Consider the following 27,739-nt stretch of genomic DNA (forward strand, 5'->3'; position numbering starts at 1 on the left):
TAGAAATTAAGTTGATCTGCTTTATCTATGTAACAAGTATATTTAATAAATTGAAGAAATGAAGAGATGATCATGATCATGAAAATCACCTTATTATAGCCTCTTATATGTATACGTATATATGTAGATATTTACCAATCGAATTAAATTGATAGTCTTTAAGTAATCGAGTATTTTTATTTCTTTGTAGAGTTACGTAGAGTACAATGCTAAAATCATACACGTAACGCATCTTTGTGTAATATATTAATATATCTCTCGTTATACGTTTACATTTCATTACATCACATCGAATGTGGACATAGTGCTGAATTAATTAAGTTAGCCGGTTATGTACATACTGTTGTATTAAATTGTGCTGGGAAATAAACCGACCCGCGGTGACACATTTAGAAACGATTAGTATTAATGTAATGGCACGAACGCATCGTCTACTGAGATTTACAATAATCGAGACTAACGAGATTATGAATAATATACGGACATACTAATTCGAGAGAAGTAAAGAGAGATTTAAGAAAAAAAAAAGGAATTTACTTGTGCACTTTTATCTTAAGAGTTAATAGTATTGGTCGAGTATTGTTGAAACACCTTTGTCATCCCAAGCGATATATCGCGAAATTCTCGCTCGCCTTGTCAAACTACTCAAACTAACTAATCATTCGCTTATATTAAACATATTTGGAAAGAGCTTTATCTCAAAGCATAAACGTGCTTGCGACACCGTTAAATATCAGCGTCGCTTAATTTTTATTCTCTCTCTCTCTCTCTCTCTCTCTCTCTCTCTCTCTCTCTCTCTCTCTCTCTCCCTCCCTCCCTCCCTCCCTCCCTCCTTCCCTCCCTCCATCCCACCCTCCCGCCCCTTTCTTGATTTAAATTATCGCGCATATCGCGTATAAGGAAAGGCCAGTGTTAATTTAAAGAGAGTTCTCTAGACGATGACATGACCGAGCCACGTAAATAAATAAACGCGTGTGTATCCAATGCAGAATGGATTTAGCCTACGATCTTTCGAGTTTAAAGCAATGCGGGCGTTTTGTTATTCATTTATTGAGAGCGACAAGCGCCACGCGAGTTCAAATAATATCTTTATGCTATGACCGATTTTATTTACGTGACTGGTCAATAATTCTCTTAATGCAATCGTGGTTTTAATGTACTTTAATTCTATCACGCGTTTTGGCCCCTCGTCCGCTGCAGAAAAAATTTAATTATACACGTCCGGCGCACAGCCATTATAACATCTGATTCTTATGAAACAACTAAGCTAATTTTACAACGTTTACTGCCAATAATACACCGATGTTCGTATCCTTGAAATAAAAAATAAAACAAACGTTTTAAGTACACAACAAATTTTGCTTATTTAAATTTTACATGAAAATATTCGAATTTCGATTTACAAATATCCGAATAATAATATCTGTGTTAAAGAAATTAAATGTAAAACAAAGTTTAATTGAGCATAGCAGTTAATTTTTTGAAGTTTGCTCGGGTCTTTCCCGAACCTTCTATGCTAATTTTTGATTTAGTTGATTTAATCAGGCTACGTCACAAGATGACGATAAGAAGAAGATAGGTTTGTCTATTATATTGTACTACTAGCACGAAACATCTGTTTCATAGCAGTAAATAGCAAATTATGAACGCGCGCGCGCGATTGAATGATGGAAATTAAATAAATACAGGACGGATATGTTCAATCTCGAAATAGTGAGATTATCCTATACATCTATATATCGATATATGCACGTAATATATCTGTGATGATAAAACATTCCACTCGAAAAACTGCTAGCTCTATGCTCTTGTAACGGTTTCTTCATAGAGCCTTATCTCAAATTATTGCCACGTACACAGAATCGGATTCAATTTCGGTAAATACTTTCATTTATCATTTATTATAAATTTAATAAACAAATAAAAATAAATTAGGCGTTCTTTTGATCAGAAAAAAGCTGACTCTACACAAGTTCACTTACTATTTCTTCTTATTATTTAACTAACATGGCACGAACTACTAACAATAAAGTAACGAATCAAGAGACAACGGTAGTGTCTCGCGCAAAGTACACGCGAAGCGAGACCGCACCGTGACTCTTTTACGCGATTACTATAACGCGCAAATATGCGATAAAAATTCTATATATTTTTGCATAACCATAAATCACGAAGTAAAAAGTCTGTAATAGCGGCAATATTTTCTTTACACAATAAGAAGTAAAAAAGAGTCAAAGAATCATAAATCTTTTATCGCATCGAAATGTCCGATTCTTTTACGCGTATGATAATGATGCATTGATGCAATGGTAACTATCCATCATTATATCAAGAATTTTTATGCGTTTATAACGCGCATTCGTTTAATTATGGATATGTTTAATTAGAAACTTAAATACGGACGTGTGCGTCGCGCGCTAACATGCGCTAACATGTACATATTCTAGCCGCGATATCGCCATGAGTTCAACAAAATAATGTTCTCTTTCTCTTTCATTTGTATATACATGTACATATACATGGAATATACGTAGTACACGCGTACGTTGTTTAGACATTAGTCGTATCTTGTTATTTGTTTTTCTTTATACATTACATACACACATTAAAGCTGAACCAGTACGTGTATACGAATACACACTTAAAACAAACTTTATGTACAAGGATACCTTTCTCCTACGGATATCTTTTTTGTTGCGACTTTTAATAAATAACATGTGAACGAGAGAGATTGACGTTCTCAAGTTTCCAGTTGGTCCGTCACAACCAATGTTTTACACTCTACATTTACAAAAATCGCATTGAAAACCTCAGGCCCCGATTATTCGCAAAGAATCTCTTTCTCGTTGAGAAAAATAAATAAAAAAGATTGCAAAAAAAAAAATACAAATGTTTTGTGCAATATTCATATTCTTGTGCGGTACGTGTCAGTAAATAGTAAAGAAAAACTGCTGCGTGTTAAGTTTCTGAGATTCTTATCCAATAAATACAAGTCTTGCGTAAATCACCGTCGATAATTGTAATATTCATTCAAAATCATATAGAAGTAAAAGAATATAGCCATTACGAATTGCAATTGTAAAATTATGCATGCCAAATATTTTACATTGTTTAGACTTCGTCATTATAAATATATATTGCTTTTCAGAAAATATACGATTTAATTATTTCATGCGGTATAAAATAACCGGTAGATCTCGCTCGATGTATTAAATTTCATTTACTTACGTAGCGTTGAGAGAAACAATACGTTTTGAAATAAACATCTTCTAACAAATAAGATTCTTAAAGTTGTTGATATCAGCAAATATAAGTTTCTTTCTTTTGTCACTCGATGCGTGCTTGTGTTTTGAAAATACATCTCTTTCTTTCTGTAAAGTGTACCTTCCACACAATATACACGTAATTTTTTCTTTTTAAGACTCTGCTGTTACATCAATTCTTGTCCCGGTAAAAGGGAACAAATAATTCACATTTTATTTGTACCAAATAATTGCAACATAGTTCACGATAATTTATGTTGTTCTTTTATCAATTCCTCTATCATATATTTAATTATATACCACATATTCATCTATTTATAAATAATTTAGAGGAAGATTTTAAGATGTCAAATCATCAATCGTAAATATTTCATTTAAAAATTAAAAGCTTTCACAAAAGCGGATCTTAAGGAGCCTTCGAAATTGACAGGAAATGACGTCTAATCATTGCGACGGTCTAATCGGCGGTGATTATCTCGAGAAGCGTTGTAACTAATATAATGAGATCAAATAGAGATCAAATATTACGGAATAGTAAAAAACAATCGGTTAAGATATATTTTATGAATATTCTATAGAAATAGCGAAAGAGATACATGATTTGAGTCTTTGGTGTTAATCTATAAACAAATTATTTCTCAACATATTTTATAAATGTATATTTTTGTGTATAGATTTATAGATCGTCATTTCCATTCATATCTAATGTCTGTATGTCTATTTGTACTACCGAATGACGCTTGGCTATCATTCGTAAGCGTAATAACAGTCCGTAAACTTATGATAGATGCCGTCCAATGTGATCACGAACTTCCCCGTAATCTAAAATTACAGAGATTCTTGAAAAATACAATTGTCCGGTATATTTTTCATTCTTCGGTCGAGGCTTGCGCTCCCCCACCGTCCTCGCGATTGCTGCTGGTCTTTTGTTCTTGTTCCTTTTGTGCTTTGGCTTCTGCATCTACAGATAGAACGTTGATCCGTTGCAATTTGTCAATCTTATGGAAATGATTTTATTAGCTAGATAAGCTATACGCAAAGTACAATATAAACAAAACTTTCATAATTATGTTAACAATTCTTTGTTAAAAAGTATTAACTCTATTTAGAAGCGATTAAATAATATCTAAATTTAATTATGATAACATGCCTCGAACTGCTTGTTCTTTCCAGACTTTTTTATTCTCCGCGAGACATGGGATCCAAGGTTTGCCAATCTTAAATCTCTTATTTTCTCCTCCTGAACCTGCAATATTATTAACACGTTATTAGATAACTGTTAATCGATCTGTAGAATAACTAATTAATAATTAAATTAATATATCTATATTTAAAGAAAAAGATGAAATTTCAAAAGTAGTAAAGATACAGTGTCATTTAAATATAATTAAATAATTAAATTACAAGTAACGTATGCTAAAAAAGATGTTGAAAAGATACCATTGCTGGGTTCGTCCACGGTATCCTTGACATTGAGCGGCGCGAGAACGGTTTCCAGCATGTCACTGCATACTTGCATGCTAGGCTCGACAATGAATTCTATGAATCCTATTTGAGATTCAGCTACCAACGTATTATTGCGGTCGCATAGAGGAGAAAATGGCAATCCAAGCTCTCTCTCTTTATCACCTTGTCTGAAGAATTCTTCAAGAAGTTGCATCGTCCATCTGGATGGATTGGGAATTATATATATCATCTATTTATTAGAATATTAGAATATAGATCAATCTTTTTTAGTATGGAAAGAAATCTTTATATTATGGTTTTTCAATTTTATTTTAATCTTTCTTACTTAACTTAAAAAATATATAGATATGTATAAAAAATTTTGTAAAAATTATTTTTTGTCTATAATAATTTCTATAGTAGACCACGTTTCATCAAAATTAAACAAGTACAATTGTCGTTAATATTCTCTTTGAGTAAAAAGCTTCACCTATGGTGAAGATCCCATCTTTTGGCAGGATGCGAAATATCGCAACAATGGAGAACCAAGCTAACAGCTTTGCTTTTATCCACGCTTGGCTCTGCTAAACTTAGTAAATTTTTCATATTTTTTAACTGTTGAAAGTGAAAACTCATATCGGTGGCAAGAACCATGTCAATCACGAGCGATCGAAATTCTCGAAATTCTTCTCTCGATAAATTTTGCAGTATGTTACAATCATCTTCTCTGAGTATCCTGAAACATGCAATATATTATATTAAAGAATATTGGCCGGCGTATCACTATATATAAAATATGAATCCTACTTCTACGACGATGTATCTATATAATACAAACAGTGTAAATTCTGACTGTATCATTTTTTATTTATAAAAAAAACCAGTCATTTAAATAGGAAAAGGTTTCGAAAAAAGAAAGAAAAAATCAAAGAAAAATCAATCGTTGATAGATATTAAAATTTTTAAAGAGTAGTTTAATTTTATTATGTGTTATATTCGTAACAAATATTGCACAATTTTTAACTTTAATATTTATACATATAGCAATTTTAAAGGAGCTTAAGATAATTTAAAGATTATGTTAATCACTTTTAAAAAAGATTATCATTTAAAAATAAAATTATCTAAATGTTGAATAAATTACAAACTGTCCGAGACAGCAACGGCAATGGCAATTGCAAGATGGAATTTGCACGTACCGAAAGCTGGCCGAGATGTGATGATTTTCTAACACAGCTCGGTCGTTATATAGGAGCGCTGTATCACTACCGGACATTACGTGGAAATTGTTTGTGGTCCCAGTATGCTCGTAATCATGAATAATCGCTGCCACAAGAGTGGCGAAAATCTCGAGGTCGGTCAGCCAATTCTGCAACGAATAATATCAGCCTGAAGCAATCTCGCGTACAACGCGCATCAAGAATCAAACTGACAATGAGTAGAAGAGAACCCTTCTTTTTGCCTTTTTGCTAATCAACTATCTTTAACGAATCGACAGAAAACTCGTTTTTATTATTTGCGCATTTTATACGATTTCTATTTTTTTTTTCAGACGAAGAGAGATTGCCAAACAAGATATTATAATAATCGTGATAGGCTCAAATGATTAGAAATCAAACATATATAACGAAAGAGCACAGAGTCGCAACAAGATGTTCGCGTTAAATTATTTTTAATTTAAATAGATATTTTCCATCAACCATACGAACATTTTGTTGCTGCTCTGTGCTCTTTCGTTATATATGCAAGAAATTATATTTTTTGATTCTGTTCGAAAGATATATATATATATATATATATATATATATATATATTTATACTTTTATAATTATTTTGCAAAGTGTGTAGATTGCATATGTATGTATCTTAATATATCACATATATATATATATATATATAGTAACAATAATGAAAGGCTTGACAAAAGGCTTTCACGAAAATAAATTATTAATTAGTATAACTAATTAACTATTAGTTCGTCATACAACCAATAAAAAATTAAGAAACATCTTTATTTTCCTTTATTTACATAAGTACCGTAAAATATAAAATAGTATGTGTCATAAAGATTCTACATAATATATGGCATCTCTTTCTCTTTCTCTCTCTTATTAGAAAGAAGTACTCACCATCAAACCCGTTTGACATAGGATGTAATGCATCGTTTGCGCAACATCGGCAGCGTGGAGGTTGTTGTGGTATGGGTTTCGATGCCTGCAATAACCCTCCTCAACTCTTCCGAGAAAGCACTCCAAAACTACGGGAGGTACTTTAAACTTGTGAATCATACCATATCGATTGAGGAGGTCATAGCCCAAGTATTTCACTGGCGTGCCCAGAGCGGCCTCATTCAAGGAAAATACATCGAACGACCAATCGTCTAAAGTCTTGAACACGGTAAAGGAAGCAATTTGAATATTTAAACTTTCAACAACTCTCGACCTTAATTTTAATAATAATTATAATCTGACCGATCTTTGATGATTGAGTGAAAATTCTCCTTTCCTTGGCTAATAATCGAGATACCAGTATAATTTTTCTGATTGAAAGTCTCCGATATGTAATTAAAGGTAATACAATAGTATATGTGTAAGTAACTAGACGTTTTTTGCCGTGATACATTTATCGTTAAAAATTAATCGCCACATAAAGATATACGCATATATAGATACGAATACTCTCCATCCGTGGCTCGCCGGCGGATTACCTTAAGTACTTTGACGACTTCCGGCGGAAATTGCATGAGAGCGGTGTTGGTGACTCTCCTATAGATCCGATCGACGAATATGCCCGCCCTGATAGCATGGGCGACCGAGCGGAATTTCGGTTTCTCATCGGCTTTCCGCCTGGTGGTGGCGAGCTGCCTGGTGAAAGTCGATGCTAGCCATTCGCGTACTTCCGGTGGTACCGCATCTGGCTGCACCTCCGACAGCTCGTCATCTTCATCCGCCAGTCGTCTACGGGAGGAAATCGTGAGAGACAACGTTATAGATCAGCGAATTAACGCGCTGATATTCGACATTCGACATTCGACACGAATAAAATGCCTACCTTCGCTACGCACGATCAACGTATATCAAGTCGAGACACTATCAATGTCCTTAAAAATTCATCTCATTGTACTAAACTAACTAAACTAACTTGTTTAAAATCTGTATTTAGGCTCGCTTTACAATTTACATCATCATGAACGAATAGAAGGAAGGACTAACGTATATTCTCTCTTTTATTTATGTAATATATTGTGTATTACTGTGTGTGTGTATTACTCTTATTATATATTATTTGATCCAATGTTTGTGTGATTTGCATTATCCATTTATTATAATGTCTTTCTCTCGTATATCAAGTACGTCAAGTACAATGAAAATAGTAAATTTATAGATTGCTGGAAATGTTATTTGTCGCTTTAAAAAATCGACGTGTAACGACTAACGATTCGTGAATCAATTTCGTGTGTGGTAAAATGCTTTTTTATCGCTCGCGAATCATAAAAATAAATTACAATAAATTGCGATTACGTCCGGAATATAATCGATATATATTCCATTCTATTGTACTATAGTCTGTAAACTAGAGTGTGATATACAGAATATCTATAGATCTATACGAAAAGGTCTTCTATCTTAAAAGGAAATTTTTTAGCACACATGCCATTAAAAAATATTTCTTAGCCGTTCCACGTATAAGCCGCCTAATACCGCGATTATAATTTTCTAAACATATCAAGATTCTATTCTATTAATAGTCCTAATTGACTCACTAAAATTCACGCTCTAATTAAATTAAATATTAAACATACTAATTACATCATTTCAGTGAAAAAGTTAAATGTGCGAGTTATATAAGTATGCGCGAATTGGAGGGGAATATTCCACTGAAAAAAAGTGAATGAGATGGGAATGAGGATTCGTGTAAAAACTCAAGTTTAAATAAACAGCTGTGATCTTTCGAGCGTGTTTCGTGTCTCCTTGATCTCAAACTTGATTCGATGTACAGGTGTATACAGATGCAGCAGTGATTTAGTAGACTTAAGCTTAAGCGAAGCTCTACGACCTACGACAGTTAAGTCAATCATCTTGCCAAATAATTTTGACATATTCTTGTCAATTTTCTATTCCTCAGTGTCAATTATGTATTAATACGACCGTGATAACGGTCTAAACAATAATGCGTATCGCGATTTCGTTTAAAAGTGCATTTCCCACTTATACCTAATTATAGATCGATCTTGGGTGCAAATTACACAGAACACAAAACATCCGGAAATCATTGCCAGTAAACAGGTGCGAAGATTTGGATTAATTGATGATCACTAATAACAATATAACAGTTCTAACAATTAATTAAAAGATGAGAAAAACAATTATGCTTGTGCAAATATTGTCGTACATAGTCGATCAATTATGGTGAATAATATAGTTGAAATTTCAGAATAAACACTAATAGATTTAATTATACGCGAAAAAGCTACATGTGTTAGCATGCGCGCCATATACGCTGCCAAAAATTGCGTATATATAAAGTGTCTCAGAACCACACTGTAAACACACACACATACACACACACACACACACACCACACGCGCGCGCGCGCATACCATTCTTTTATCTATATAAATTTCATAACTTTGAAGTAGATTTTTCTATAATATATATACACCCTACTTTGCACAAAAAATGTGCATTAGTTTAAATACATTCTAAATACATTAAAATATATCTGTAATATATAATAATATATTCAAATATGTAAATCTAAATATATTTAAATCTTGAACATATCAAGTCTTAAATTATAGTTTGTAATCAAGTAAATCTGCGTTAAATATGCATTATATATAAAATTGCAATGTGATGCCTCTCTTACTCATTTTAGATTTTAGATGCTTAATTCATTAATATGCACTTAAAAAGTTTCAATGTTTGAGTTATACTACGTTTACGCGGGCGTTATATTTCTGTAGTACTTAACTTGCGATAATTCACTCGTTTACGCGGAGTGAGTAAGTTACTACAAAATCCCATTTACTTTACGCGGAGGAATTATCGTAAGTTACCGTAGAAGTAACGCTCGCGTAAACATAGTATTAGTTGATTATTTTGTTAGTTATCAAAGTAACCATCTTAGTTTATCCTGTAATATAATTTATAACTTGAAAAATTATAGGTCCTGGAACACCCTATATAGTATATGTATACGAAGAAAGCGTCGTCATACAGCCATATAGGTTACCTATAGCGAATATAGCGAGTAGCGAGTAGCGAGAGTTGGAGTGTGCGTTAGCGAGTGATTTTTCATGCAAAAAGACCTCGATGGCGCCAAGCGCAAAGTGCAGAGTGCAAAAAAATGTGGTTTCGTACGCATTTTCGCGATTCGCGCTCAAACATGGAAATTTTGAGAGAAACGAACCTACGGCGTACACCCGGACGACATATGGCGGTTGATTCCACACGCTCAGCATCTCTATAATATGAAATACGAAGGGAAAACATATATCACATTAAAAGGTTCCACAATGATCTATATAAGCATCTTGCTACATCCAAGCAAACATCTCTGCATGCCTGCAGCGTAGGGTAATTTGAAAATATTTTTTCGCTTGCTCTCCGCTACCGTTTGCCCTGAAGCTGAAGATCATTTCGAAGTAGCCATCCTTGTGTGCGTAATCATTCTCTCGCAGCTTTTTCGAATCACTCAATATGCATACATACACACCCATACACATCCCATACACAGCGCAGCGCGGCGCGGTGCGATTGATTTGTGGGGGATGCTTGAGGACCGCCCGGTGATAAACGTCCTACATATATGTATATGTATACATGCGCTTCTCTCGGGCAAGAATAGTGCCAGTAGGAAACGGTCGATTATCGTGAGAACGATGCATGTTGCACGGCAGGCAGATACGTCCGACAAATTGAGCAGGTTATACCTAAAAGGAGTCTAGAAGAGATATAAACTAGAGACAGGAAGTGAGAGAGAGAGAGAGAGAGAGAGAGAGAGAGAGAGACAGATAGACAGGCAAGAGTAACGTTTCCATGCTATGCTCGAAAGTGTCGTTTAATCCTCGCAGTTGATCATTCCTCTCCTCGATTTATCATCTCGATAAAACTCAATTGTTGCGCACAAGAAATGCAAAAATAAAAATAAATAAATTGATAAACATGATTCATGAGACTGTGTCTTATTAGAAGATTAATATGTTTCTTGTTGTGTCACCCGATTATTTACGTATCGCGAAATAAGTACCTAAGGTATTTCAACGAATATTTTTGTAGTAAAAATGCAGGACGTTTAAATATAATCATCGTTGTCTCTCTGCGTTCCTATACATAACATATGCAAAAGTTTGATCGTCGACAATATCCTAAATAAGTGACAAATGTCTGTGATCTTTGATAGTATTCTCTAAGAGAATAGTCTACTCGCACCGATTTGTAGAAACATGCTAATTGTATCGTGAGACTATTAGATATACAAGAATAACAATTTTGAGTTTCGGAACTACTCAAAAAAGCTTATTAAAAAAAAGTACGCATAACTATTTTATGCGTTTCAATTTTTGTGCACATCAACTAATCTAGAAACGTTCGAAAGATTCTACGGATTAGAAGATCAAGAAACGCTGACACATATATATATTCCACTTATTGGTCTAAAATTGATATTTTTACAGAGGAGAGCGACATCTTGAATTCCTCACAAAAAAGTTTCTTAATATCGGCATATAGAAATGATAATACATATAAGATATAACATGAATGTTGTTTTTATATAATACAATTTAGAACAATTTGTTTAACATAAAGAAAACTTGGCCTCAATTGTGATAATTTTGCAAAAGACACGGTCCGAAATATAATATCTGGAAAATATCGTTGTCGCTTCTTCGTGACACCGATCAGTTGTCAATCGCGTGCACAAAATTCAAGCCGATGATGAATATTGGCAGATTGACATTTAGCGGTTGACCGAATACTGAGAAACGATCGATAAAGAGCAAATAATAAAATGTTATATAAAATATTAAATGTCATGTAAAATAAAATATTGGAGATAACAAATAAAAGATTTTATTACAGAATAACGAAATATATTACATATCGAACTTTCATTCGTTTTTGTTGTTTTTTTTCTAGCACATTCTCTCAAAGTTTTCCAATCTACTTGCGAATTGTCATATATCAAGCGACTAAAAACATAAATTATAACTAGTTAAGATTTTTCTTTATTATAATATTGGTAATTTTAAGCTGCTATAATTATTAAATTATAATAAATTGTTCATCTTCTCAAGTTAAGCATTTCAATATCAATTGCATATCAATATCATTTTGATATTTAAAGACATTTGCCAGTATTTTTAATTATTTAAGAATATCACTTGTAATATAACAATAGAGATCAAGTATCATATAATTGTATATGATACTTGATCTCTTTAATTACAAATTTACGTTTGTAATTAAAAATTGAATTATGTAATTGATGGTTACCGCGTCACCAACCACGTCGCTAACAATGCTTTTAAACGATTGAACAGTGAGAACGAGATATCAATTAGATGTTAAAAATAACGTTCTGAGTTACGAAGAAATGCTTAGAGATCCCTCCCTCCCTCCCCCTCCCCCCGCCGCCGTTTATATATTGCTCATTGACTTGGTATTTTAAAAATATTGTAATTAGAATAATTCAGTCAGATATATTAAAATAATACAAGGAGACAAAATTCATGATTGTCGCTCACCGCCGCGATTATTAACAATCGTCCAACGAGAGAGAACATCTCGTTTCTTAAAACGAGCGCGAGTATGAATCTATCGGTTCGAGAAAGAGGACGACAAAGAGTGTCAAAACGGCATACGGATACGGTGCGGATTGCGGACTGCGGACTGCGGACTGCGGGAAAATGGGTATATATAGATAGGGGCAAGTAGAATGGAGAACGAACGGAGGGGAGGACCGTGTTACGTGGAATCGAAAACGTGGAGTCGTAAAAGGGGGTTGGAAATGTGAATGTTTCGCAACCTTGCCCATACGGGGGTGCGAAGCTTCCGTTTCTGGGTTACCACCGCGTGGCCCTGTGGTCCGTCTGGGTCCAAGCCGCCCCCTAGGGATGAAGACGTCAGGCCCGCCCCCCTACGTGATGACCGAGCGCACTCATTCCCGCCTGAACTCACCCTGCGGTAGTGCTTGTTAGTTCATGTGTAAAAAAGATTAGAATACAAGATTACAGTTTTTCTATTCCTTTTATACTTTCGTCTTCTCTTTTCTTTTTAATATCATTACGTGATTTTTTTTTTAATATCACGGCTACGGCATCGCTCTGCTGCGCTCTCATGTTGCAATTCCTCTCATGTTGCAATAAATCTATTACGTGTTGTAATAAATCTAGAATAGAATAAAACAGGATATACTCGATGCGTCGTGCTTTACGGCTGCTATATAGTATGCGTGTAGTTAGTGTAGTCATTGCTGAAAACAAAGGTCGCGGAATATACAAGCGCGAGTTAATCGCACTTCTCTCGTCGGTCACAATTGCATGAGCGAAAAATAAGAAAAGATACCAAGCATCGAAATCGAAGACTTATGTTCAACAATTCGAAGAATCGTTGGTAATGTATGATCTTCGGGATCGGAGAGATGTATATAGTAGACGTGCAAGTACAGCCAGCTGCGTGCAATTGTCACGCAATCGATGCATGTATCGCACAGGGATGTATGCCTCGTTGCTTATGATTTTATGCGCGACGATCAAAAAACGAATGACATACCATAAATAGAAATTTTTGACAAACAATCTTAGAAAAATAGAATAAAAACACGGAAAAAACTTTGTTAATTTCGTAATCCTAGGATTTTAGTCTAAAAGTTTAAACTCTAAACCAAACGTAATATTGTGTATGAATAAAATAATGGAAGATGTGCGCGTCTCGAAATTATTAGGCATGAAAATGTGTAAAATTTGTAAGAGCATGCGGTTCAGTATTGCTTACAAATAACGCTTATACAGAGATCAAAATAACAATTAAATCATCAGAGGTAGCAAGTTTAGTGCGTAACCAGTCTCTATATATACGCATGAAATGAGCTGCAATAACATGGAAAATTATGCAAAAAAGAAAAATTCACTTGCCTCCTGTGAGGATTGAACTCACGACCCCTGGTTTACGAGACCAGTGCTCTACCACTGAGCTAAAGAGGCGTCGATGTCAATTCCTCTCGGACGAATCCAGAGGAATGATCCTGAGGATCCACGAGGAAGAGTTCTGATGAATCGTTGTAACGTAATGTTTTATATTATACATCTTTTCTTTATTGCGATTTATTGAAGCTAAGGGAACACTGACCCCGCTGATCGCTTATACGATTGATCTCGCTTGCACGGATATGAGAAATGTCAAATGGCCTGTGTTCTTCATGGCCAGATGAATCTTTGATCGTCCCGTAATTGAACAGGGGTTGTGAGTTGTGAGTTGTGAGTTTCATCTGGCACGACGCATCGCGAAAACGAAAAACCTCTCGTATTACGAAATCGGGAAGTATTGAATTTAAGTTGCACCTAGCAAATGGAAAGGGATAGCGTCGTGTTCACAAAATCACCCTGCGGCTCCACATTAATGAAATAGATTAATAGACCGATAATTAACAGCTAATCGCAATCAACTCCGCTGCGAACGTCACGTCATCTCGTGAAAAACAATCGAATCGATCAGCATTAAGCATTAGGTTACTGATCGTGTAAACGGTAAACTGTAAAAACGCAAAACGGTTGGCTACAATCTAGTATCTACATGTATACGTCTGATACTAGATCGGCACACAAATGCTACCGCATTGACAAATTACATCAGGATATCTTTTCAATTAATCTCATCCTCGTTAGATATTCGACGATTATGGTATCGACGATATGTATGTATCTACAAAAGAGAGTCGTTATTAACCGCGAGGTTTAGGACGTCGAGATTATTAGGATGTTGGCAGTGTCCGCAAATTTTGGCAAAAAAGCAGCAGTATTTGAAAGTAGTTGCAGGTATAAGGATTAGTATAGTGACTATTGCTTTCCATTCGTTCGTGAGAGGCTTGGAATTCTCGTTCGAAAAGAAACTTACTTGGTCTCGTCGATGAAAACAGCCTCGAGTACGCGAGCTGCGTAGTGCAAGTTTCGTTGAAGTAATTCGGCGGATATCTCCCCATGTTGTAGCTGCCTCAATAGACACCTCAATCTGCAAAAAAGAGGTAGTCTCGGAGTCGTTGCCTGTGCGCCAGTAACGTATGTCTCCCGAACTAGATGTTCGCTTCCGATCGCTTTCCGATAATTACGCGACAAGAGTCGCGATTGCAAACACAATTCTATTTAATCCTTGGAGGAGGATTTAATCAAAGAAATAAATATTTTCTCTCACGTGGGATTCTAATCTTACACATCTTATAAAATAAAATATTTAGCACACGAGAATAGACGCGGAACGTTACAGATGTAGGTATCTTAGAAAAATCGCATAATTAAGACACCGCACTGATATAAAAATTATAGATACATATATGACTACAGAGAATACGGAATTTAACAAGTCGATATAAGTAATTTTCATTGTCATAAAATTATCATTTATTACACGCTAATTTGCAGATCATGTTATTATTTAAATTTTGTAAAAAGTTTTGTATTTTGTAAAAGGCATAAATAATAACGATTATTTAATTCTATACAATACATCGTTATATATATGTAGAAATAAATAAAAACAATGTGGCGTGTGGCGTGCGCGTTACATATCTTTTATCAACTCGCGATCAAAAGCGGATTATCTCTATAATGTAATGTATACATATATCACATCACTCTATGTTTGGTGAACCTTTTGGTAAACCTAGATCTATTAAAATCCAAAATATCGCATTTGCGATAGAGCAAAGCCATTAACACCTGCATTACATACGATATAATACGTTTTAATATATACCTGAGGGCAGCTTTGTCGCATGCGTCGGGGGTGTCAACGGCGGGAAGCGAATCCGTCGTGAGATCGACATTATCGAGGATCTCATCGAGATCGACGGATTGACTCGATAAATACGAAGTATCGGGATTGTGCGGTGGTGGAGAACTTTCGAAATCCCCACCAGTGATGCTTTTGCTTTTGCCGGAACTTCGGCGTACTATCGTCAAAGTTCCTTGTTCTGAAACACAATGAACGTCATCGCTTCTATTAGAATATTAGTGCAAACAAATATGGAAGGATATGTTGAACCAATCATAAAGATATTTCGAAGAATCCGTACAACAACGACTTGGATCATTTTGAAAAAAGAACAGAGAAGAGTTTATCAAAGTTCAAATTAATCATCTTAATTATATGTATAATACTAGCATGCCCCGCCGGGCTTCGCCCCGGCCCCGGTATTTGTCTATGTGTATTTGGATATCTTTCTAGATTAATTTTTTTTTTTTTTTTTTTTAGTTATTATGCTATTCGGGGCGGAGACGAATCCAACAAATCATAGATCATTAAAATCTGTCCAGCCGTTCTTGAGTTATAAGTGGTGTATCTAACCCGACTTTGTTTTATATATATAGATATCATAGATTATATAATACATTATAATTGAGCCATTTTTTATACTTGACAAATTGCTATTCGAAAATAATTTGTAATGCACCGAAAATTGAGGTGCATCGAGCTTCTTCTCTTCTGACTGATCACCACGTGATTGTCAATTCATGTGTATATGTGTACAGTATATTATAACACAATGTGAATATTGGAGCACTTTGCCAACGAAAGGAGCTGGCCAACGAAAAACTTAATTTTTGGAAGACTTTGTTCTTGGATGTGCGGATCTTTGAGGATACGTAGTCGGTAAACGCCCAGATAGATATAGGTTTGTGCGAGCGTGCAAGTAGATAAAGCCCAGCTATCGAAGCGTATCTCGGAGGGGGGAGAGGGGAGAAAGGAAGAGGGTAATACCTCGAAAACTTACTGGAGAGTTGGCCGTTCCGACCGGGGGAAGAGGAAGGATTGCACGTCCTCGAGGATGCTGCGCCGCTTGCGCTGCTACAGCCGGTAGCAGCCGCGTTATTCACCGCTACGCCGCCGCCGTTGCCGGCTGAGGCCACCCCGATATCGTCTCTCGTGACTCGTCTATCCGGTGGAGATGCAACTGCAATTTCCAAAAACGAGTTGACAATTTTTTTACATCTGTTTCTGTACGTTGGCTTTATGATCCTATCCAATCATATAACATATGTAGATACGCCGGAAAAAAAATTACGCGAGATAAAAATTTAGATATCATAGGATGCTTGAACATTCGTAACTTGAATAACAGAGATACACACACACACACATATACATATATGTCCATTCCACATCAATATGTATACTGCGTGATCGAACTCTTTACTTTTATAATACTTATATATGCTTTATTGTTCATGTATTTATTTTATACTTTATTACTTATTAATAGAACGAACAAAAATCCATACAAGTCTTATAAATCTGCAAATAAATAGAAGATGAAATTTTAAGGTTTCGATAAATTAAACGTTTTTTTATACGTTTCAATTTTATGCCCCGATAAGCTTTCAAGATGCAATATTTTATAACACATTTATTATCATGTCGCGTGTAATGATGTAAATTACCATAACTAATTTGACGAATGTAATGTTACGAAGTGTAAGGTCGTATCACTGCAGTAAAAACCGCGGCGGTATAGAGCAGCTATCGATCGGTACCACCTGTCTATTAGCTCGCGAATTAGTCTCATAGCCAATCGATCGCACACGAGTTACCAATGGTCCCATTATGCTAATCACAAGTCGAAGTGTTTCTAAGCGCCGAGAATCACGTTTACTATACGAGAGATCTAACATATTCTCATTTAACATATTGAAGATCGCAAAAACATATCCCGTTGTCAAATATTTAAAGAATTTTAGTTATTCGTCATTCAAATATTGATACAATAAGAATTATAAAAAATTTAACGATAAATATACTATAAATAACATATCCATTTTTAAACATGTTTTAAACAATGAGAGAAAAAAAACGTAAAATAAAAAGTGGAAGTAGCACATAATTTACTCTCTAAATTTCTCGGAGTGGAAATTCGGCCGATAGAGTGAGATTTCACTTTTTTGGAGTTTATATAGATGAGATTAAAAGCTGCAAACTCAACGAAATCTCAGGCTGCCTTCACTTCTTGGTAAAATAAAATTGGAGCTAATTAAAATAATATAATTCAGCAGTTAAAGCGAAATTATTACACGACATAACGCGTTTTGATTTCTGTCACGCGGCAAATCCGCCGAATTAGATTATTTTTAGAATATGCATAATTATGTTTAGAAACTTGCAGAATTAAACAGTAGGTATTGTTCGTAAAACAGTAGCATTTTCAGTAATTGTCACATGTGTTGCATTGTCATGTAAAATAGTTTATCGGCGAATTTTTATATTTGTCCCAACATGTAGAAATATTCAAAATACTATAAATTTAAGAATTTATTTTTTTTGTTATAGTTATAATTTAAATATTTACTATTTGTTATAGCTCTCTTAAATAATATGTACATTTAAAATGTTCGTTAGAAATATATTCCGAAATAGAAATTCTACTGGTTCTAGAAAAAATTTGCTCTCTTCATATTTGGTGACACGTGGCAATAGATCAAAAGGCAGTTTGGCAAAAAATAATCGTCTATACTAAACAATACGAGATTTAATTTTATAAAATATGCAAGCAGTTAAATGGAATGGCGATGTAACTTATTGTTAGAGTTTTATGCCGCAGATGTCAGAAAAAATAGAAGGAATTAATAAAGGTACTTGCTCGCGCAATTATTCTGTTATGTGCCTTTATGCCATATCAGTATTGTGTTGTAATTTCAGTTCTTTACTGTTAATATTAACGAAACTGTCCTGAGAGTCGAATCGATTTCTCACCGTAGTAAGAAGCGCGATTTGAAATTTTTTTCAGTTTTATAATTTGTTTATCATTCTTACATCTTAATAAACTTCTTACACACATTTTATAACTTATTTATAAACATTATTTGTTATTTTTTATAAGACGTATATTTCACCCATGAATGTCATATAACCCACCTCTCTGGGATATATGACAAAAATGCAGAGGTTTCTAAAAGTTTTTTTTATTAAATACAAAGAATGAATATATTTCATATTTCTATTTTTTTTATAGCAGTATAGACAGTATAAAGTTTTTATTGGTATAATCCATTTGCCTTAAATATAATATTCGAGAAATTAAGTTTCCCTCAGCTGCGGCGTATATACCGGAGAGTTACCCTATACTTTTCTTATTTTGAGAAAAGGAGAAAAAGTTGTAAAACTTTGTTTTTCAACATACTATTGCGTTATAATACTCTTCCCCTTTAATTTCAGAACAACGAAATATGGTAAAGAGAAAAATCTAACATTTTATATCAAAACAATTATACGCTCTATGTTCTGTGAAACAAATGACTCATTATTTCTAATTTATTCCTCCACATTCTGCATAAAACCTGCCTGGTAAATATTTTACGAATGTTTTCTCAATAAGACAATAAAGCAAAATAAATTTTGAGTTTAAACGATAAAAAAAAACAATACCCCCATTTTGATTTGTAGCTAAAATATTATCTTTGTAAATTAGAGAACCTCTCGGAATCGCGCTACGTACATGACTGCAACAATAGGTTTATTTCGACAAGATTACATTGCGCAGAGAACGCACGGCGTGCATGTACATATTATAAAATAAACGGAATTTCATTGAAATTTAGGCGTAAAATCTCGGAATTACCATTACGTTTTTTCATTGCAACGGGCTGTACGATGCATATTTTTGGATAATAATGTTGCGAAATCCTATTACTCACTCTCTCTTTCTTCCCCTCTCTCTCTCTCTCTCTCCTTCTCTTTTCAAAAACACCTTCAAATGCCGAGTGCATTGGTGTGACGGTACGATGGTGGGTTATGAAATTATTCACTGTAAGCGGATAAGCAAACAGACGCGAACATACGTGAATTATTGCATTTTGCTTGAATAATACATGAATAATACACGCTCCTATATGCTTCCCCTCAAAGAGCTTTCCCTCGTCAGGTATTTCGAATTTTATTTCGCTCTTCTAATTTTACACGGATAAAAATGGAATTTAATTTCTGTTACTCGTTTTATTAACTATTGACAATGTTATTGACCTCATGCTATATTTTTGTTAGATCACTTTATAAGGACCCGAATTTTGGGTTGAAACGTCGTGAAACTATATGTATTGATTGCCAATTTGTTGTCGAAGGAAATATATTTGATTTAGGTTAAATATTATTGGCGGAATAAACACTTATACTTTATGGAAAATATATTAAGACAATTTGAGATTCTATTATAACAAAATTTTATTAGTTCGATAAGTGAAATAATTAGGTATATAGATATTATTTTTAATAACATTGTTATCTGTCTATAGCGCCATAATGGTTGTCGGCAAAACGTTGGTGACTCCTAAATAAATGTCGAGATAAATGTGATCAAAAATGTAAGAGTTGATACGACTTCGTTTCTCAGTCAACAAACCGGAGTGTTGCCCGAATTATGTGGCCAAGAACCTTATCTCGCTCTTCTGTTCTCTTTCTCCCTTCTTTTTCTTCTTCTTCTCTCTTTGTCTTCTTACTTTTAATCAGTGCGCTTACGCGACAAAATTCAATTAACCCGTTGTGGTCACATGGGGTCCAGTGGACTCCAGGATTTTTTTACTTAAAAGTATACTATTTTGAGGGTAAAACGCAGGAAGTTTTTTTGCTCTATCTCAAAAAATTTTGATGAATATTTTTGTGAAAAAAGTCAATTTCTCGAAAAAAAAATTTTTCCGCGTTTTTTCAACATATAAAAATTATGGGATTATAAAGAGGAAGTCACACACACATAAACTAAATTCCAGTTCAAGGTTTAAGTCGATACATCAAAAAGAACGCAAATGGCAACTGTTGTGGGGTCCATTGGACCCCGTGTGACCACTACGTTATTTTTAGGAGGTGTGACCACAACGGGTTAAATAACAAACTGATGATCGATAAAACCAGATAGAACGAGTTCTGATCAAATTCCTATCAACTCTTTTCGTGGATTTTACGAATTACGCAAATGAACACATTGGAAAGCAGGTGATATATATAAGTACATATATTTACGATAGGAAAAAGATGTTCATATAAGAGCAATCAGAAACAATTTCGTAAAAACTCATTTTGACCTTTTAATACTTGCGCAAGAATATTATTACAGTTAATTTTTTAGCCTTTGACGGTGTTCTATAAATTAATTGTAAATATCACGATAATGTCCATACTATTGTAGGCTACACAAATGATATTAATATACATATGTAGTATAGTTAATGCAAGATATAACTATACTTTATACCTATACCTAGAAATTAGCGATGTAATAATTATAAATCCCGTGATCCAAGATCCAATTCATGCCCCTTCAGACAAGGTTGCAAGATAATCTGTCCGCTTTGTCTTGACCGTACATACATACGTAATTATAGTGACGTATAGAGTAATCATCTCGCAATAGCTCCAAAATTAACTTGGACAAGTTCCTTGTTATCTTCTTATTGGCTCAAAGTGCCGAGTACGTCTTCCTGGCGTCAATGAGGCGTTTCATTAATGGCAAGAGAGACTCGAGATATAGGTACGTGTCAAGATCGATAAATAACTCATAGATTATTTTGTATTTTATATTACTTATAAATATAAGTATGTATATAATTAAGTCCCGTGTTGTGTTTTAGATATCTATATATGCAAGCTATTTGATAATTATAATTAAAGTAGTAACCTTCTTGATACAAAATATGGAATTTATGTATAAATTTTTGATCAACCGTTTAGGTATTCCGCGCTAAGGTAACAAAAATTGTATCCTGTATTTTTAACGACACTTTAAACATTTTTCTTGCAAGAAAATGGCAATATATATAATTGATATAAACATAAAAAACTTTCGATGGAAAAATTATGTTATATATTTCTGAATATGAAATCATGTATGTATATTTCATAGAAACAAATTATCCATGGCTCGTCCCAACTACCTTTCACGTTAGTCTAGAGAAGTTCTTCAATCTCAATATTCTAAAAACAGAATATCGTCATTAAATAATCCTCTCATAAAACCGCACGTCGATGAAATGAACTTGAATGTGAAATTGCATTCGCATAATGATCGACTCTCAAGATTTTAAATATTTCTGTATATTAATACAACAATGCAAAACATCATATTATTTCGACGCTATGCGATTATCATATGCATGTATACCATAAATGAATTCGTTTTTTAATTTTACATTCTAAATTACCTTCTCGAAAAACATTTACTTAAAAAAATTATAAGCGTTCTTAATTGAGATATTTGGCACGTATTTTTGGCACTATTATAAAATATGTCTGTGATTTATGTAATTTTCTTCAACATAATGACTCATTATACTGATTGAAAGAAGTCAATATTGATATATTATTCACCTTCGATAAAACGAGAATTCTGTCTTTCCTATGATATAAAATATAAAATGATGAATTTCAATGGGTCAATGGATTATGGATGATTCTAAACATGTTACTGCTTATCTTCTGTATCTGAATTCGTAAAATTTTGGGCGTTATAAACAAGAGCAAAATATTCCTTAAGAATAATCACGTTACTCTTTCGTTATAAAAAAAAAATAAAAAAAATAACAAAAAAACATTTTATAAGTGGAATTTTCATGACAAGTATTTTACTTTCTCCCTCCCAGCTTTATTCCACCCCAGCCCCCTTTTTTCAGTTCATCGTCAATGTCCGCCAGCAGCAAGGTGAACAGAATCGGACTTAACGGACACCCTTGTCTGACTCCCCTTCCTGTCCAAAATCTCTCTCCCATCTCCTCCCCCACCCTTACTCTGCATATCGTCTCCCCCAGCAGTTCTTTACACCTCTCCACCAAGCCCTCTCTTACTCCCCTTTTTCTCATGGCTTCCACTAGAATCCTCCTGTCCACCGAGTCAAAAGCTGCTTTTAAGTCCACGAACATCACCACCATCTTCCCTTTCTTTCCATTTACTTGCCTGTTTATCAGGTGATTCAATACGTAAATGTTGTCCGTGGTCCCAACCCCTCTTCTAAACCCTGTCTGACTCGGTGGCAGCAAGCCCTTCTCTTCAACCTCTTTCCTCAACCTTTCCGCCAGTACGGCAGCATACACTTTGTATGCCGTTTGTGCTAACGTCACCCCTCTGTAGTCCCCCACTCTTTCCCCCTCCCCCTTTTTTCCTATAGGCACTATAATTCCCTCCCTCCAATCTTCTGGCCATCCCTCTCCTTTCCACACTCTATTACACACTTCCCATAGCCATTCTTTCACAACCTCCCCTCCAAACTTCCAAACCTCATTCGGAATTCCATCACTTCCCAACGCTTTTCTCTCTCTAAGCTTCCTCACTACCTCCCACACCTCTTCTCTCCTTATCTCCTCTTCCTCCTCCCTCCTCTCCCCTCCTCTCCTTGTTCCCATCACCACCCTCCCATTCACTCCTCCCAACAACTCTTTAAAGTACCCATCCCATTCCTGCATACTAATTCCCTCATTCACCCTCCTTCTCCTCTTTCTCTCCCTGTTTACCACCTTCCATACCTGCCCCTCCGTCCTGACCTCCTTTACTTCCTCTTCCCATTTCTCCACTTCTCTTTTTTTCTTCCTTTCACATAGCTTCTTGTATCGCTGTTTTTCTTCCCTGTAACTGTCCCCCTCTCCTCCTTCCCTTCTCCATTTCCTTAACATGTTGCCAACTTTCTTTTTTCCCTCCCTACATTCCTCATCCCACCAGCCCCTTCCTCCGCTTTTTTTGCACCTTCCATTCACTTCCTTTAATACCTCCCTTATCCTCCCCTTCAACCTCTGCCACTCTTCCTCCACTCCCCCTCCTCGAGCTTGCCTGTCCCCCATTAACTCTCTAAATTTATTCCTGCCCTCTTCTGACCAGTCCCCTCTCTTACTTCCGCTCCTTCCCCCCTGCCCCTTATCTATACTTTCCTCCCACCCTTCCACCCACGCTGTCACTGGCTGATGGTCTGAATCGACCTTCTCTTCTACCACCACCCGTTCTACCCTTTCCCTTGTCCTCCTGTCCCCTAACACGTAGTCAATCACCGACTCCCCTCTTCCCCCTGTATACGTCCATTCTCCTTCTTCATCACCTCTTATTCCTCCGTTAAAAATCGCCCACCCGCGTTCCCCCAGGAATCTACACAGCTTTTTTCCTTCCCCATTTACTTTGCCATCCTTCGATCTCCTCTCTCCTTCCCCCATCTCTTCTTCTCCCTCTTCCACGAACCCTCCTTCCTTACCGGTCCTTGCGTTAAAATCCCCTCCTATCAGCACTCTCACTCCCCTCTCAATCTCCTCCACCCATTCTTTCAGGTCTTCCAACTTCCGGTCCATATCCTTATTTATATATACTCCCACTACCCTCCACCACTCTTTTCCAAGTTTCACTTTTATCGATACTATCCCTTCCTTATCTTTTTTCGTCTTCTCTCTTTCCATTTTGATCCCTGCCCTCACCCCTACTATCATTCCTCCTATCGCCCTTCCCTTCCGGCTCTTCCTCCCTGCTCTCTGCACTTCCCATACGTAGCCTCTTGGCATTTTTTCCTTTATCCTTTCCCACCCCTTACCGTCCACCCACGTTTCGCATAACACCATTACGTCCCAATCCTCCAGCCTTTTCCAAAACTCCTTATCTTTATTTGTTAGCCCCGCCACATTCCAAAAGGCCACCTTATAAATACTACTTCCCCCCCCTCTCTCTCTCCTCTCTCCCTCCTCCCCCTCTTCCTCTCCCACTCTTCCACCCATCTCCTCTCTCTTATCCTTCTCCATTTCTGCTCCTCTTTCTTCCCCCCTACCCGTTCCCTCTCCCTCCTCTATTCCCCCTGCCTTTGGTCTTCCTCTCTTTCATTTTCTTTTCCTTTCCCTTGCCCTTCCTCCCAGCACCTCTCTCTGCCATTCCTAAGCACACCTCTAACCTCATCCCACACCCACCATTCCCCCTCTATCCATACTCTTCCCATCCCTATCCGTACCTTTTTACCCTCTCCTCTTGCCTTCCATGCCACTTGGTTTATCTTCCATTTTATCCTTCTTTCCTCCCATGTCAAGTCTTCGTCTATCCACGTATTTTCGCCTCTCAGTTTCCACTTATTTCTCATTATTTTCGCCTTCTCTTCTTCACTTCCCACTTTCACCACTGCCATACCCCCCTTCTCTCTTCTCCCCGCCTCTATTTTTCTAATCTCCTCTATCTTCACCTCCACGCCTAACTTTTTCATCACCTCCGCCACTCCCCCCTTTAATCCTCCCGCATCTTCCTTCACTCCTTTTATCAGAATGTTTCTTCTCCTTTCTCCCCTCTCCTTTACTTCGTACCTCCTTTCCAGCCTTTCCACCCTCTCCTTCCAATCAGTCTCTCCCCTCCCCTCCTCCCTCGGCCCTCCTCCGCTTTCCTCTCTACCTCTTCCTCCCCCAAGACCTCCTCCCTTTACCTCCATCTGCATCCCCTCCAGCTTTCGTTCCATGTCCTCTATTCTTTTCTGGAGCTCTCCTTTCTCCCTTCTCCACATCTCCTCTCTCTCTTTCAATTCGCTTTTTATCTTCTTTACTTCTTCCATCATTGCCTCCTTTTGCTCCTTCGCCACCTCTCTAATCTCCTCTCTCACTCCTCTTAACCCCTCCCTCATCTCCTCCCTTATTCCTCTCAGCAACCCCTTCACCTCCATATCCTCCCCCCCTGCCCCCCCTGGTGGCGTTCTCACCGTTTTGTTGCTTCTCTTCGAGAAGTCTTCGTCCTCTTCCCCCCCCGCGCCCTCTTCCTTTTCTATTTTATCCCTCTTCCTCTTGAACATCTCCTCAATACTTCCTTTCCTCTTGGAAAGCTCATCTATATTCCCCGTACTTCCGCGTCTCTCTTTCCCCAACCTATCCGCAAAATGCGCCATCTATCCTCTACTCTACGGCCGTACTACTTCCCGGCGTTATCCCGAAGTCCCCAGAATTCCCTAGCCTTTCACTCTCGCGCTCTCTATCCTTCCCCTTCTACGCTCGTCTCTCTAACCTCAACCTTCCCAATTCTCCTTCGCCTCCACGGACTCTCCTCCCTTATCCTCCGCGCTGCCTCCACTCTCCTACCTTCCCTTTCCCTCACCGAGCTCACCTCTCACTCTCCACGCTCTCTCACTCGCTCTATCTCTCACACTCGCACTTCGCTTTTCGCTCGCACAAATCGCCAACTCACACCTAACCAACCGGAAACGGAAGTCCTCTATTTTGTATTTTATATTACTTATAAATATAAGTATGTATATAATTAAGTCCCGTGTTGTGTTTTAGATATCTATATATGCAAGCTATTTGATAATTATAATTAAAGTAGTAACCTTCTTGATACAAAATATGGAATTTATGTATAAATTTTTGATCAACCGTTTAGGTATTCCGCGCTAAGGTAACAAAAATTGTATCCTGTATTTTTAACGACACTTTAAACATTTTTCTTGCAAGAAAATGGCAATATATATAATTGATATAAACATAAAAAACTTTCGATGGAAAAATTATGTTATATATTTCTGAATATGAAATCATGTATGTATATTTCATAGAAACAAATTATCCATGGCTCGTCCCAACTACCTTTCACGTTAGTCTAGAGAAGTTCTTCAATCTCAATATTCTAAAAACAGAATATCGTCATTAAATAATCCTCTCATAAAACCGCACGTCGATGAAATGAACTTGAATGTGAAATTGCATTCGCATAATGATCGACTCTCAAGATTTTAAATATTTCTGTATATTAATACAACAATGCAAAACATCATATTATTTCGACGCTATGCGATTATCATATGCATGTATACCATAAATGAATTCGTTTTTTAATTTTACATTCTAAATTACCTTCTCGAAAAACATTTACTTAAAAAAATTATAAGCGTTCTTAATTGAGATATTTGGCACGTATTTTTGGCACTATTATAAAATATGTCTGTGATTTATGTAATTTTCTTCAACATAATGACTCATTATACTGATTGAAAGAAGTCAATATTGATATATTATTCACCTTCGATAAAACGAGAATTCTGTCTTTCCTATGATATAAAATATAAAATGATGAATTTCAATGGGTCAATGGATTATGGATGATTCTAAACATGTTACTGCTTATCTTCTGTATCTGAATTCGTAAAATTTTGGGCGTTATAAACAAGAGCAAAATATTCCTTAAGAATAATCACGTTACTCTTTCGTTATAAAAAAAAAATAAAAAAAATAACAAAAAACATTTTATAAGTGGAAATTTTCATGACAAATGAGACCAGAACCCAAGTACGGAAAATAGATAAAATGAAAAAGAAGAAATAGATTTTTAATTCCGACACTAATAGATAATAATTATCGCACTGTTATATACATCGTGCAATTTATTTTATGAAAATATACAAACATATATGTATACAAACTCTAGAAACGATGAAAATGTGTGTGTGTGTGTGTGTTAACGATCTACAAAATATCACTCACTAATATTATTTAACAATACGTGACAAGTAATTATTTGTGAGGCAAATACAGCGCACGTAATAAAAAAGGCAACGTCAATAAATGCGTCAATTATGTGGTAAGTTATACCGAACTATTTAAACAATAACAATATTGCAGTTATTTTCTCTTAAATGTGTGATTTGAGTGCTCTCTCTCTCTCCTCCTCCCTCTCCCCCTCTCTCTCTCCCTCTCTCTCTGGGAAAGCTTATCTCATTCCGATATAACTTACTTGCGTGACAGGAAAGATGAAAAGATCTCTCTTTTCTACCGATTTGATTTTCATACGTTGAAGAGAACATCAGAAACATATCCCTGATTTAAGGTCGTCCTTCTTGTGCGTGTATAA

At 35.8% G+C, this 27,739-nt stretch overlaps 2 protein-coding genes and 1 non-coding gene across 13 annotated transcripts in view; all 3 read right to left on the reverse strand.

Moving 5' to 3' along the window:
- Positions 1-157: 157 nt before the first annotated feature.
- The window catches only part of LOC143894065 (dual specificity calcium/calmodulin-dependent 3',5'-cyclic nucleotide phosphodiesterase 1), a 100,042-nt gene continuing 72,460 nt past the window's right edge, over positions 158-27,739 (reverse strand). For 6 of the 11 annotated variants that reach the window (XM_077400111.1, XM_077400109.1, XM_077400113.1 and 3 more), the window contains 12 exons: positions 16,701-16,880; positions 15,683-15,899; positions 14,828-14,941; positions 12,741-12,893; positions 10,122-10,175; positions 7,417-7,666; positions 6,839-7,096; positions 5,909-6,078; positions 5,200-5,445; positions 4,704-4,930; positions 4,414-4,509; positions 158-4,224 (listed from right to left, as the gene is read on the reverse strand). In XM_077400111.1, coding sequence (XP_077256237.1) covers positions 4,133-4,224; positions 4,414-4,509; positions 4,704-4,930; positions 5,200-5,445; positions 5,909-6,078; positions 6,839-7,096; positions 7,417-7,666; positions 10,122-10,175; positions 12,741-12,893; positions 14,828-14,941; positions 15,683-15,899; positions 16,701-16,880 — 2,057 coding nt within the window. In that variant the 3' untranslated portion in view covers positions 158-4,132. The remainder of the gene's footprint in view (positions 4,225-4,413; positions 4,510-4,703; positions 4,931-5,199; positions 5,446-5,908; positions 6,079-6,838; positions 7,097-7,416; positions 7,667-10,121; positions 10,176-12,740; positions 12,894-14,827; positions 14,942-15,682; positions 15,900-16,700; positions 16,881-27,739) is intronic. The other 5 variants (XM_077400103.1, XM_077400107.1, XM_077400108.1 and 2 more) reach the window with 4 other exon arrangements.
- On the reverse strand, positions 13,846-13,917 carry Trnat-cgu (transfer RNA threonine (anticodon CGU)). The gene has a single exon. It is a non-coding gene; the product is annotated as a tRNA-Thr (tRNA).
- On the reverse strand, positions 22,528-24,669 carry LOC143894094 (uncharacterized). Its single transcript, XM_077400169.1, has one exon. The coding sequence runs from the start codon at positions 24,667-24,669 to the stop codon at positions 22,528-22,530; it is 2,142 nt and encodes a 713-aa protein (XP_077256295.1).

The sequence above is a fragment of the Temnothorax americanus genome, unplaced genomic scaffold (assembly GCF_048541705.1).
Source record: "Temnothorax americanus isolate GAGA-0224 unplaced genomic scaffold, ASM4854170v1 Scaffold13, whole genome shotgun sequence".
Taxonomy (NCBI): domain Eukaryota; kingdom Metazoa; phylum Arthropoda; class Insecta; order Hymenoptera; family Formicidae; genus Temnothorax; species Temnothorax americanus.

Bases quoted from the DNA above. Each gene is read 5' to 3' on its own strand.
- LOC143894094 (XM_077400169.1), bottom strand. From the start codon at position 24,669: ATGGAGAAGGATAAGAGAGAGGAGATGGGTGGAAGAGTGGGAGAGGAA.